The sequence below is a fragment of the Maylandia zebra genome, linkage group LG10 (assembly GCF_041146795.1).
Source record: "Maylandia zebra isolate NMK-2024a linkage group LG10, Mzebra_GT3a, whole genome shotgun sequence".
Lineage (NCBI taxonomy): Eukaryota > Metazoa > Chordata > Actinopteri > Cichliformes > Cichlidae > Maylandia > Maylandia zebra.
This window is the reverse complement of record NC_135176.1, coordinates 17258401-17272792: the sequence shown is the minus strand read 5'-3', so window position 1 is coordinate 17272792 and position 14392 is coordinate 17258401. Positions and strand designations below refer to the sequence as shown.

Sequence of the window (14392 nt, the reverse complement as noted above, 5' to 3'; positions counted from 1 at the left end):
GAGATGGGAGGACCAAAAATCGCCTGAACCCTGTTGAAAACTCTAATTTAGTTGGACATCAATTTAAAAGAGTGATGAAATGAATTATTAAATGCCATATAAAAGAGAATCAGAGGAAGGTGGGAGGTAGGACATCGTCTTTGTGAGTTATTTAAGAATCTAGAGAAACATAGTGGTGAAGATGGGAAGTAGCGTAAAGAATTTTGACAGGCAAACTGCTGCAGTGTTTCTTGTATGATCCCTATATGTATGGACAGAGCAGGCACCGTTTGCCTCAAAAGTGTGAGTGAAGTGCCTGTGTGCATGCGCCTGGGGGTTGGGACCGAGCTGTCTTCCCATGATTTTTGCTGCAGGAACACTATGTTGCCATGGAGACTGCATCCAGAGCAGCAGAACATGCAGATGGCTGCTCCCTCGCTTTCCCAAACCGTCCAGTTAGCTTTTCATCCCTGACATGAAATTCACAAAAGCTGCACCTTCTGAAATTAAAAGAAAAACCTCCAGGTATGGTTCAATAACTGAAAAATTACAATTTTTGCCAATTTGCATATAATGCATTCAAAGTGTAAATCACTGGTATGCTTTGTTGACGTTCATAATCAAGAACTAAAACAAGATCTTATAGTAAATATAGTGAAAAAGAGTTCATGTTTCACCATCGCTCACCTGTGGCAGAAAACCCAAATTCAGACCAGAATGCAGGGCTGAACAAAACGGTGAGCTTTATTTTAAAGCGGATGATAACGTCCATAAAAGGCAACTAAAGGGTAAATAATCCAGAGGCACTGAATTAACATTCACACACACAGACACACACTGAGGGGTAATCAGGGGGATGAGGCACAGGTGAAACTAATTAGGATAAATCCACAGGGGAAGTAAAAGGAAATGCAAAGCACTGGTGGCAAATGACTACCAAAATAAAACAGGATTTGAGGAATGATAACAGGTAAGGCAGTGAAAAAAAGCACAATATATATGTATATTTTAAGGAGATTTTAAAAAGTGTAAGCTTGTGTGAATTAAAAATAAAAAGGTATGTTTATAAATGTGTGCACATATGTAATTGATCTGTGATTACAGAAACACGTCTGGTTTTTAATCAATTGATTATTTCTCCTTTCTTTAAAAGCAGCTCCTATAACAGCACTTAAGTCCCCAACAAATTTGCCTAAGGGGACAGTAAAGTATGTTGTATCCTATCTCATTTCTCCAGGTTTGTTCCAAAGAACTGAACCACAATTAACTGAAAGCACCTTCAGCACACCTAGAGCTAATACTGGAAACAGTCAAAAGCCAGATGACCTAAGAGCTCTGACTGGGTTAGGAAGAGTGAGCACGTCAGAAATCTACTGTGAGGCCGACCAGGGGCAGATCTAGAGGAATTCTTTTAGGGTGACACAAGGGTGGCATGGAAATCAGATGGGATGGCAAAATCAAAGCCATTTTGTCACACATATGCAGGTATTACATTCTGTAATATGTACTACACATGGTTAAAATACATCAACTGCAGCAGGTATACACATGTTTCATATAATCATAGTCTGTAACTTTCTTATGGGTTTTAACCCAAATGACTAAACATTTCAGTTACACAAAAAAAATGTGACCTTGTTGAAATCTGAATTGCCCACGGTATTAATTCAAAATGTGCTCTTGCACAGTTATTGGTCTCAGTTGTAGCTATGCTCAAATTCCTAATGCCAGCTTATTTTGATTCATATGCAAAACTACTGTGGCACTAGGGGTGGCACATACCACCCCATGCCACCACAGTAGATCTGCCCCTGAGACAAACCATTTGGGGCTTTATTAACCAACAAAAAGGAAAGGGAATTCTACACTGTATTGGGAGCCAATGAAGTCCTTTCAGTACTATTTTTTAGTAGTGTTTTCTTTCTTTCTTTCTTTCTTTTGCCTCACAGCAACAAGAGGAATTGTGACATGTGGCATAAGTCTTTATGTGTTGTCCAAACACAAAACAAATACACATCAACAGGCATGCCTAGGGTCCCTTTTTATGTGGGGCAACACAATATTTTTATTCCTTGTCCCCCTAAACTACATCTAGAGCCAATGTCCCGCATTTTGACTGGTTGGCTCTGAAGAACATACACTTTTCTGAAGTCTGACTATTACCCAGAGTATATTAAGGGATGGCCTTTTATTATAGCCAGAAGAAGGTCGCCCTGTCTATTGCCATATTTATAAGGGAAAGTTACAAGTCACCAAAAAGTCACAACCTTTCCAGATTTTGTTAATATGATGAAAACTACCACATAGAAAATGAAACTATTATATTGTTATTTGGCTTTTTTGATAATTATTTTTCAGATTTGCACACAGGGAAAATAAGGTGTCAAGTCAATCAGTATGTGTGTGCCATAATTGGATAACAACAGCTAAAACTGTTGGTTATGGCTCAAAAAAGGCATACCACTTTATGGATACTCTAAAGTGAAGCCTAAAAGACAATCTAGGTCAATCTAGGCATGCATATCTTTATATTAAGCGAGAATTTCTGTGCAAAACTAATGTGATGGATACTTTAATAGACATGCAAAACATGTCCTCTCTGTCAATAGTGCTGCTTCTAAAATGAAATCAAAAATGACTGAAAGTAAATTTGCCTTTGAAGTTGCAATAAAAAATAAATTACCAGAGAAGATATTAATATTAATTGCATGCTCCAACACTGACATTTACCCAGTTAATCAATGAGCCCTGCACTGCTGGAGCTCCCTGATGCTAACACCCATCTCACCTGCGAACAGCCTAATGTGAGTAACCACTTTCAGCCCTGTGCAGGATTATTTATATGTGACTAATGGATATGACTGCTTTAGGTTACAGTGATGGCAACAAATGATGTATCAGAACATTAAAAAAAATATAGTGATGATAAAAATAAAAACAAAATGTGGTCAAAGGGGAAAACACACACATACACAAAATAAGTTGTTATATGAATTGTATGTACTTACCCGTCCATTTTGCAATGTACAGTCCGGCTGCTAATAAATGACAGCAGGTAAGTGTCCAAAATTATTTTCCACCTGGATGGAGAATAACCGGGATTAGCAACAAACCCGCATAACTCAAAGCAAACAAACCAAGCACCTTCGACATTACGTTTGAGTGATTCACCCACTCCTTTAGATTGTGTAGAGTTCAACAACACAATATGTCATGTGCACTTCACCATAGATTGCATTACTTTTGTCAAAAGCATGAATTTTAAAACTTTTATTTTGTGGATTCCTCTGTGGCTTGGCACCCTATGATTAACCTCGGATAAATTGCGCCATCTACTGAAAGATTTGGACCCTGCAACGCGTTCATATTTAATATGGATATCGATGAATTGTTTTATATGGTGGACGTACATGCTGTGCAAAACCCCCCCAAAAAACCCATAAGACCATAAACCGACAAAGTATCTTACATCAGATCTCAAATTTTGGTAAAATCAGAACAGCTATGGTGTAAATACTTTTGGTTTGAAAGTATTTACAAAGTAAAACACGTGTGATGATTTTGGTATGTGAGAAGCACGCTGAAACTTTCAATAAAGAAACTATTTCTCAGTGATTAATGAGATAAACGTTCGGCACGGATAGACAGGGAAATAAAATGCGCAGACATAACCGTCGACACACAGCCACATGAGCACTGGTGTCTGGCTGGCCATCGCAGAGACCTCGTGGCGCAACGGTAGCGCGTCTGACTCCAGATCAGAAGGTTGCGTGTTCAAATCACGTCGGGGTCATATCTATTTCTTCTTTCACACGCTTGCAATTTGCCTTAAATTTGCCAATTATAGCGGAACAACAATACAACCAAGGTGTCTTAACGCTGAACGTGTTAATTCCTTTAAGAATGCGTTTACGCTGACCGTCTACCGACAGTACCTCCACGCGAGTCCAGTTAATTTTATTAATCTGAGTTTTAAAAAATCTGAATGAACCATCATAACCTGTCAGAGTAACTTCACATCAGTTTAGCACCGCATTAAAATGTACACGTATGTGGTGATAGCCACGGAGGCTGAGGAATGGTCTTCAACCAGAAACACAGTCCTGTTTCCCCGTGGTTAGACACGAGAGCCGAAAAGCTTAACCATTCCTTTCCCCCTGTAAAGCAGAGGTGCATCACAGAGGATCCCTGACTTGAAGTCACATTAAAGGTTAAAGTCTAATGTGCTGTTCTGAAAACACGCTTGAGTTAATCACGAGGGGATTCTTAGTGGTTTTCCTGTCCAACCTCAAATCTAAATGGAGCACTTTGCAAACAGTCTAACTCCTCTAACTATTACTACACTAGACACACAAACAATTTTCAGCAGAATATATTAAAACAACACCTGTCCACAGACTAAAATCACTTTCCTATTATGTTGTAATACATTATATTAATATGTTTAGTGTTTATCTACCTTTTTGGTCCAAACTCCAGTCCCCACATTTAACAAAACAAACATCCAGGGTGGTCACCTTATTTGCTGGAAGTCTTGTGTTCCTTGGTTGTCCTCTACATTCCCTTTTAGTTTTCTGTGTTATGAAGACAATGACTCCCTCTCTCCTCTCAAATGTTCCTCTCTGCTTAAATGCTTCATCACAAAACAAGTTGAAAGTCTCCCTCCCTCTCTCACTTCTCAGTCCAAGTTTCCCCCTCCCCACCTCCTTTCTCATCTTTCACTGGGACACACTAAACTCCGAACACTTCATTAGCATGGCCCTGGTGAGAGTGCAGCTTGGCTAAGACAGCAGGTCACCTCTTGTCCTAGGGAGTTGACTCACATGAGACAGACTCACTGTGCTCAACAGTCTATCACAATGGTCCGATTGTACACTGGAGCGCTAGTTTTACATCAGACAGGCCAGTTGCTGCTTATGTACCGCTCCTTTAATTTCATCTCCACTTAATGTAGTAGCCTATGCTCTGAAAGTAAGCACCTCTGACAAAAAGAGCTTTTTACATGCTTATAGCCACAAGTTTGTCAGACCAAGTAGTCCAAATCTTTCCAAAACTCCCTATTCACTCTACCCTTTAATTTGAAATGCCAGGCAACTGCAAATGTCCACACGGAGCACTTGCTGGTGGGAGGGATGGATGTGGGAGGCCAAAGAACAGTCAGAAAGGAGCTTGTATGAAGCAGTTTGTTCCAGGATGCATTATTATACTGTGAGCTCAAAATGGCTGTAAACAAACCCTGTAACCCAAGCAACAGCACTGAATGCCTCTTTTTATCCAAAATCTTATCTACTGCTGAGCAGAGACACCAGGACAGCATGAGGAGCTCAACAGCAATGTGTCCTCAGCAAAGGCTCATTTTAGTTACTACAGTCAGGAGTAGGGCCCCCAGGCAAGACCGTCCTATGTTTTTAATATGATAATAAGGTTGCAGAAAAGCTGGTTCATCTCAGGGCCAACGTAGAGACGGGCAACAGCTCACACTCTTACATGATCAAATACTCATGTCTTTTCTAAAGAAGTTGGCTTTTAAGTTGAGATTCAGTCTCCCAGAATGGAGGTAAGCTGCTTCTGCTCAGCTGAGAATCATTAAAGTGACGATTGGGAGTCAAAGAATTAAAACAATCATGGATTTCAAAATCCGTACCAATTTTCAGTAATATAAACTTTACTATGAAATTATCTGAGCATACAACTCTTTACTTTCTCCTTTTGCCAAATTTTTCCAAGTAACCTATATTTGAAAATGGAACAATAAAACTGGAAATTCTGTTTGTGGTGTGCGACCCCAGTATTTTTAGTGGCCCAAAAAATGGCCTACCCTATGAAACAGTTCTGGAGGAGCCCCTGACTACTGTGTGAACTAAAAGCATAATTGATATACCTCAAATCCAAGGCTTACTCATTAAGTAAAAAGGACTAAAGAAATAATAGATGAGGTCAAAGGCTAACTGGAAACTGAGCAGGTATCACCAAGATGAAGTTACCCTCAGTCAGACATCCAAGAAAGTCACAACAATAGCATATGAGACAACAATTTAATTTGAAAAGTTATTTACCATTTGAGTACAGCCAATATTACAGATAAAAATTTAAAAGATAGAATGTCAGCCTTTATTTCATACAAAAAGGACAAAAAAAAGTGAGGAACCTGTTGCGATTTTTGAATGTGGTTAGTCTCAAAAATCAAAACCTTCAGTTCAAAGCAAGTCCATGTTTGCCTTGTTTCCACTGAAGGGTAAAACCATAACATAAAAAAGACAGACAGTTTTTAACAAAAAAGGCAAAGCTTGGTTTCCATCTCCAAAAAAAAAAAAAAAAAAAAAAAATTCTTATATTAAGTACTTGAACCTTTGAAATTTTGCTCTTCCAAATCACTGGGTTTGCTTCTGCCTCCAATACGCCTGAAGAAGGATATAAATCCAGACGTGCTCACCTGCCCTTCTGCATTATTCCCAGCCTTACTAATTCCAGTTTCCTCTTTTGTTACACTTTCCGTCCTTGAGCCAGAGGAGAATGACCTTTGAGATGAGTGTTTCTGCAGCAGGTCTCCCAGTTGGAAGCCAGATGGAGGGGACTGCACAGCTTCATCAACAGAATGAGACCTGTAGGTGGTACCCTGCGACAAACCTCTCTGATTGGGGCATTCAGGAAGAAAACCAGAACCCCTAGATGGAGACATCTCACTGACAGATTTGGGTGCATCATTGCCCTCATCGCTCTTCCACACACCATCATCAAGGTTGTCACCACCATATGTGGATGACAGCCTGCGTTGGTGGGCTGGTCTGTTTCTCTGGGGGCTGGTTTTCTGAGTGCAAGTAAAAGGGCTCAGGATAGTCCACGGGGAGCTCACATCCCCATTGCTGGCAAAGAAGTAGTCTCTGGTCCTAGGCCGAGGTGTTTTTGGAGTAGCAAGTATGTCTTGCTCTCTCTGCAAACGACAAGGAGTACCTGAACCTCTCTCACAGTTGAGGCTTTTTGTGTTTTTTTGGTAGCAAAGCACATTCAGAGAGATCTTTTCCATCTTCTCGGCTTCTTTGTTTTCCAGTTTTGTCATGTCTTTATCCTCTTTTTGTGCTTGGAATGGTTTCTTATGACCATCTTGGTTAGAACGGGGACTTTGCTCAGATGTTTCTACTGATGAATCAGTCCGGGAAGAGCACTCCGAGGGTGACCCTTCGATTGGGGGCAGTGCATTCTTTCTGCATCTGGCCAAACCTTCTGGGACTGTAGACAGAAAGTTGTGCAGGGCCGACTCCAGGCTTGACGACTCACCATTGGGTCCTGATGCTGTGGATCGGCGTTTGGGTGCTATACGCATGCTCTCCTTCCGCTTGTGCCGCCGCTCTGCTTCCTCTCGCTCTCGGTTTTCCTAAAGCAGTGAAGAGAGAGGGTATATTTAGGAAGATACAACTCAGCAGCTTAATGCAAAGAGTGCAAGAGCACAATTTTGCATGTCAAGGCAATTCAAAGTTCTCAACATTAAACCCTCAGGTTTAAAATTTGAAAATTACAATACACCTTTAAAATCAAAGTTTTATTTATTGCCCTGATGAATCTTCATTGGTTAATATTTTTATTGCACAAAATTACATTCTTACCTGCACAGCTGTGTCAAACCTCTTGCAAAATGAGTGAAAAATAGAGCAGCACTCCTCTAATTTAAAGGTAGATGGGTCTTCACAGAAATATTCAGCAACAGCATTGCTCACAGATTTTAACTCCTGGAGAGAGGACTCCACTTCTGCAAGCTTGGCCTCAGCCCTCTAAGAAGTTATTCAGAGATTTTATACATTACAAAATAGTCAATCTTAAATTGAGCCATTTAAAAAAGTAAAATAAGAAGAGAAATCTTTACAATTAAAAACATCTCCATTTGTTGTATGAGGCCAGGATGTCTGCTGCTGTACAATTTCACTTCTTTGATCTTCTTGACTTCCCTCTCAAAATCTGAGATGACCTCCTCTTTACAAATCCTTTGGTAGCATTTGCACATTTGTGGAAAAAAAGTGACATCGTCAGTGCAGAACTATTCACCGATTTTCTATAAACAAACGATGTGACAGCAATTAAACTGACAATGAAATGACAGGATATGAAGTGATAACCACCTTGATGCCATCCCAATATGTTCAAGCTGGTTGGGAAAGGTCAGTAACTCAGAATCAATGTATTCTGCTTGCTGTGGGTGAGAGATAAGGAGTAAGAAACAAAAATAATGCTGCGGGATAAATCTGTTAAATAACTGTTTAGATCTGAGGATGACAGAACATCAGTCAACTGGGCTGACTAGCGAGAGTTAAAGGCTTTTTAGATAAGCAAAAGATCTTCCCAAAATTCATTCATTGTGATTTAATCAAAATGTGAATCCCTCCATTTCCAGGATCCTCCTCACCTTGGCAACGTAGTGCATGAGGTTCATGCCTGGCTTGTTGGCCTTTGTGTCTGCCAGCTTAAGCAGAGAGGTCATCCTAAAGCCAATAACATTGGAATTGTGACCACCCTAAATAATAAATGAACAATAAGTAAAATAGCTATGAAGACCTGGGGGGAAAAAAAAAATAAACATACATATACATATGTGTAAAAGTGTAGAAAAATACCAACAGCGTTCATGTAGTTCCCGGCTTTTAATACCAGCCGAATGACCGAGTGGAGGTCATCACAGTCCAACAGTTCTGAGAAAATAATGGGGAAGAAAACTTAATTTAACCATCAAAATAGACAGGTTGTGTAATTCTAGTAGAACTTGATAAGTCAGCTCAATGTGTGTAAAGTATTACCATTAGCTGCTTTGGACATGGCGCCAACTGAGTTCTTCACCTCCTCCATTAGAGGAAAAAATTCCTCCCTTAGCACCATCATTTTCAACCGTTCCTCATAGCTAAAGCCAAGAAACAAATAACTGCATTAGCTGTTGTAATTTTGTTTTTCTAAACCCATTATTGAGTGTGGAGAAACATTTTAAAGGGAACACTTCAAAATTAGACATATGGAAAATTGGCAGAATTATAAAACGACATCATACAAAAGACAAACAATCCGGTTTATGTTTAAACTGTCAGCACGACTATGAATCAAAGAGCTGGTATGTGGCAAAATGTTAAATATTTCAAACAAAGCTTATCTGAGATCTCAAGCAACATTTCTTTAATATGCAGTCAAATATTTCACAAATGTGTGAGTTACACCACCCCAAAAAGGACAAAAATAAATAAATACTGAAAACCCTGCTTTAGAAAACTCCATACGCACCCTGGTACTTTGACCAGCTGGACCATAAACTTGTCAGCCTCAGCCAAAACAGAAAGGTTTCCACTGAACGACATCAGCAGTTTGACCTGTGCAATCACACGAGTGTCAGTAAACAAGGATAATATTCATGCCAGTTGGAGATATTACAAGAAAATTATTTGGAATGGCCAAATAAAATGCATCTGATAATGAACATACTGTCACAAAATTATATTTTAATAAAATTAACAGCCTCAAAGAAAAACATTTATATTTCAGAAGGCTACTCAGTCTGGCATTACTCATGTAAAAATACTTTAAATAATCATTAAGTTAATATTATGCACAGATGACCAAAGCTAAAAAAAACAAAAAAGGGAAGCAATGGTGGGAGCTGCTGTTACCTCACTTTCCTCTGGCAGCAGCTTACAAAGCTCTTTCAACTTCCCATTTCCAAACCGGAGCCAGTTCCCTTGATAAATGTCCTGCACAATTTCTGTCACAGGCCTGTGGAGGGAGACAAAAAGTCAGCAGTGACAAGACTGACTCAGTTCTTGCCATATCGGCGTGACCTATTAAATACAGTGCTGTAGAGTTATCGCAGTTTTCCATTTTCCATGCTGCCACTAGTTTACATTTATCTCAAGACAACGTGAAAACCGCAAAGACTCGCTTCCCTCAGTTATCCACACTGCTGGTGAGAAGTTTCTTCTACAGTAGCACTGGTTGTAAACCCTTCAAGTGTAACCAAGAGACACAGTTAGGCCCATAAATATTTGGACATTGACAGATTTTCAGCCTCGTCACATCATTAAGGTTTTAAAAACTAAAGCTGAAAAAATAAACAAATAAACAGCCAACAATGTAGTTCAAATATAAAGACTAAGGTTTTGGGGGGACAAGACTGGATGTCTGACACTGAGAATCATCTGCCTTTGACAGTCTGCATTATAATACCTGTAACTAATTTTCCTAAATCTTGGTAAATAAAATATTAACAGTTAAACTAACAAAAACTAAACATTTTTAAACCATAGAAAAACTTAACCAAACCCCCCAGTCTGGAAACCAACTGAAACTAAAAACCAATGAGAAGGAAAGGAGAAGAAAAAAATACATAATAATAAATAAAGCACTATGTGAGCAAAGTGCACACTTAGCTTAAATTCAAGAGTTTGACAAAGATAATGCATTCATGTTTGATGGCAGGGGAGCACCAATGTTAACCATTTTGGATGATTCACTTCCATCCATACAAACATTTATGCACAATTTAGGAGTAAAAATAAAAATTGTTCAAATACTTCAGGTCCTAACAGTAGACCATAACTGATAGAAATACTAAAACTGTGAATTCAGGAAGATTTGTAGTCAAAAGGTTGTATGTAACAAATTTCTGATTTTACAGCGAGCTTAATAGTATACGTGCAATAGCAGTAAATGACAACATACAAATAGCTTTATGAAGTCACTACCAGACAAAAGCAGAAACCCTTTTAATTTGACTGAGATGGTAACGCTGACGACATTACAGCATTTAGCTGCCGACAGACATTGAGCGGTAATTTGTTATTCAAAGTGAGAGCCAATTGAACTTTGGACTGAAGGTGACAACCATCTTGATATGAAGCAAACTGACACCAACTGCTAGCCAGAGTGATAATTTCAGAAACAAAGGTACACGTGCAAAAACAAAAGGCAACTCATCACTGCTCAGAGGGCCCCCAAAAAAAATCAGCTGTCACACAATGACACAGCTCACCCAGCAACACAGACCAGAAACTTAATGAGGAGTTGTTAAAGAGGAACTGTGTGAAGGCAAATACGATGATAATCCCTCATAGCAAACACATCGAGCATGTTCCATCATCTCTGTTGAGCCTCACTTACTTTGCAGTATGCTTCCCTCCAATTTAGATATGAAAGTGTGTCATAAAAGTTTTTAAAAAGGCATTGCCCTTACTGTTAGTGCTAACATCTTTCATTGAAGGTTACATTTTATTTCCATTTATTTACATATGGTTAACTAAGATAAAGAGCTTGTCAGCTGGAAGATGATTAGCATAGCGGAAGTGACTCATGCGTCAAGATCCGCATTTCTGACTGCGTTTGATGTTAAAAGCACTGCCCCGACCACCGCTTCCTGTAGTTACTCAATTTAAAAGACAATTTAGTTCTTGTTGTGTTATCGTCTTCAAATGGTGCACTGCAATGCTCTTTCACTGCCATTTTAATCATGTTCTTTTACTTTTAAGCAGTTCTTTTCATCACTGGTATCATGTGTCGCTACACTTCAGCAGCATCATTACCTCTTAAAATGCCTCAGGAAGATTCCGATATTCATACTTCTTTTGGAGTCGAGAATTGTGACCTAAAGACAACAACGTCACACACAAATGTAAAAACAAAATACATATTCAGATAAGAGGAAAAGTGGATAATCTATACAAGGCAAAATAGTTTTGGAGGAAGCTGAAATGCTTTCAGAACAGTTTCACTTCTGCCCTCAGGACTTGATTAGCTGGAACTTTTCTAAAATTACTTCCCATGTCTGTTAATCACTTCCCTTGCTTGTTCCTTCTGTGTTTTGTGGCCATAATAATTTAGAGCATCTGCATCAGGTACAATGAACCCTTTACCTGAGGCTCCTGTGGAAGGTGATCCGTGCCATCACATTTCTTCAGGTTTGTTGAAGTGCACAGTGAGGCCCGTTTGTCTACGTGACTGAACAATTCCTCCATGCTCCGAATATCAAGCACCAGGTCCCTCTGGGGCCGACTAGATGTCCACACATTCAGTTTGCCCAGGACACGCTGGCTGGGAATAGTATCCCAGTTCAGCTTTTTCATGGAACGTCTCTGAATGTTGCGAGACCCGAAAGAAGAGGAATGGACAGGTGGGGGAGGTGGGGGTGGTGGGGGAGGTGGCGGTGGGGGTACTGGAGATACAGTTGTAACATGCATGGCAGGAGGCTCAGAAGGCGCTGACAGAGGAAGAGAAGACGAGTCTGGAGGTGAACAGTTGGGAAGAGAAGCAGATTTAAAAATCAGCACTCCCTCCATCTGTTTGTCTCTAATCCAGAGATGATGGAAGTGTCCAGCAGCAGACAACTCAGACCTGATGGAAAATATAATTCCATATATGAGAGAGAGAGAGTCAATTGGTGATTCAGCAAAATATCAAAGAAATTCTGTCCAATTAACCTTTGCTTCATGTATAAAATATTGTCCTTAATTATCCAACTAACTCACTAACACCAAATATCAGTAGGCAAAAGCGGAGTATTTCTCATTTAAAAGAAAGAAAAAAGCGGAAGATGCAACAGATCTAACGGTAATTAACTATAATGCTTACCTGGTAGTGGCATATGGTCATTCAGCCGTCGAATATAAAAGTTGTCACAAGCGAAAAGCCACTCTGACAATTTCCAGAGTCGCACTTGGCAACTAAGCGACCAAAGTAAGCTGCCAACAGCTTGCCGTTAACACGTCAGACTAACTCTTCGTCACAAAAGGCAGCTTGATGAAAGAGAGAGGCACTGTAACGGGACACTACATTATGTGAAAAACAAACAAAAGAAATCATTAATTTAACTCACCTTTTGCTTTTAAAACGTCGCTGTTAAACAAATCCTCTGACGTGATCCTGCCGCGTGCTCGGACATACTCAGCAGTGTGTATCACGAACAGCTGTCCCAGGTGCAGGTGTTTCCACCAATTAAAATTCAACTCATTTTCCCCCCACAGTAGGGAACGCCCTTCTGTGGAGAGGCGAGAGAAGATGGGTAGCCTAATTGCTTCAAACGCCAAGAAGAACTGTATTAAAACAGGTTAAGTGCATTTATTAAACATGTTTTTTTTCCATTAGGCATTACGTAGGTGGTCAGGAGAATACAGCTGCTTGTTAATGCTTTTACAAACCAACCAATGTTAGATAACCAAATCACCACCATCAAAGCTAATTCAAAAAATACATTAATGATGTTGAATTCAATGAAAGTCGCAGTTAACTTATTTATGGACGTACATGTTTATAAGCCATCCCTTTCATTTTTACTCACCGTGATTTTTTTTTTTTTTTTTTTAAATACTTTGTTTTAAAATCGTCACTCCGTTTTGACCTCGTTCCTTTGCTGAACGCAGGCAGTCTGACAAACAGCAGTCACAGGTGCGGGAAGCTCCTCCACCAATCAAATACAAGCCGATTTCCATGTGGGAACGCCCACTGTGAATAGGTAAAGGAGATTGGTAGGAGTTGGTGATCAACAAGGCCAGACTATTTCTAACAGTAAGGTTAATTGAAGGATGTGTTTGTTATATACATTGACATCATGAATGATATACAGTACTGTTCAAATGTCTTGAGCCACCCCTTATTTCTTTATATTTTACTTCTAAGGAGCCAGACTTTCTTCAGATGTTTTAAAAGGAACTTGACAAAACGTTTTCCAGACTTTCTGAAGGTTTTTCAAAGTTTTGTTTTAGACATTGGCTGCTTTTTCATTCATATTCAGTCCAGTTCTTTTTAAGCCACTTAACACTGACCTCTGTATCATTCAAGCATTAAAAAGGGACCAAACCAAGGGATAACGTTGTCTACACCACAGATGTCAACCCACTTTGATCTTATGTGGGCTGGACGAGTGAAATCCCTCTTTCTGTAAGTATACATAATTTTAACTAACCATCTAATCAATCAATACTATAAGAAAAAGAAGCACAATTCAGACAGAATGTCTGACTTTTTCCACATGATAAAAAAAATGATACTGTAGTAACGAGTCTGTCAGCTTGACTCTTTTGGCTTAAATTGGAAATGTGTAAAACATCACTTAATGACTTTGGTGTAGTATGAACAGTCATGGTCTTTATCAGTAGGAAAAACAGTAGAACTTGTAACAGTTAAGTCCTCTTTCACATTTTCCAAAATCATCTAAATTGGAGCATTTGCTGGGCCCATTCTAGCCAAGCCTTAACAGAACACTTGGCAAATAATGATTTTTAAAATGTACTCTGTACACTTTACTAGCAGTTGGTCACAAAAGCACATTTATTCTGTTCTTTAGACGAATCTACAAAAAAACCCCACCAAAATTAACAGTTTTACACATAAAACTGGGACTAAAAAAAAACCCATTAAGAGTTATGAACCAAAAACTTGACCTATATCATGGTGTGCA

General features: G+C 39.3%; 1 protein-coding gene and 1 non-coding gene across 3 annotated transcripts; one reads left to right on the top strand and one right to left on the bottom strand.

The window, feature by feature from the left end:
• Window positions 1-3700: 3700 nt before the first annotated feature.
• On the top strand, window positions 3701-3772 carry trnaw-cca (transfer RNA tryptophan (anticodon CCA)). Its single transcript has one exon. It is a non-coding gene; the product is annotated as a tRNA-Trp (tRNA).
• A 2228-nt stretch (window positions 3773-6000) lies between these two features.
• fhdc3 (FH2 domain containing 3) lies at window positions 6001-13410 on the bottom strand. Of its 2 annotated transcripts, XM_076889211.1 has the most exons (14): window positions 13274-13410; window positions 12812-12973; window positions 12568-12731; window positions 11853-12330; window positions 11523-11584; window positions 9618-9720; window positions 9235-9320; window positions 8763-8863; window positions 8587-8657; window positions 8375-8482; window positions 8091-8161; window positions 7838-7955; window positions 7581-7745; window positions 6001-7351 (listed from the first exon to the last, which is right to left on the bottom strand). In XM_076889211.1, the coding sequence occupies exons 4-14, from the start codon at window positions 12273-12275 to the stop codon at window positions 6314-6316; spliced, it is 2346 nt and encodes a 781-aa protein (XP_076745326.1). In that variant the 5' UTR covers window positions 12276-12330; window positions 12568-12731; window positions 12812-12973; window positions 13274-13410; the 3' UTR covers window positions 6001-6313. The 2 variants fall into 2 exon arrangements, with proteins under 2 accessions (XP_076745326.1, XP_076745327.1); XM_076889212.1 differs by lacking the exon at window positions 12568-12731.
• Window positions 13411-14392: the final 982 nt, after the last annotated feature.

What these genes read in the sequence shown, in the direction of transcription:
- fhdc3 (XM_076889211.1), bottom strand. Translation starts at nt 12,275, where the DNA reads ATGGAGGGAGTGCTGATTTTTAAATCTGCTTCTCTTCCCAACTGTTCA. An exon ending in CAGCTGGTCAAAGTACCAGG is followed by an intron (nt 8,864 to 9,234) that starts GTGCGTATGGAG and finishes TCTTGGCTTTAG; the next exon opens with CTATGAGGAACGGTTGAAAA. An exon ending in CATATTGGGATGGCATCAAG is followed by an intron (nt 7,956 to 8,090) that starts GTGGTTATCACT and finishes ATGCTACCAAAG; the next exon opens with GATTTGTAAAGAGGAGGTCA.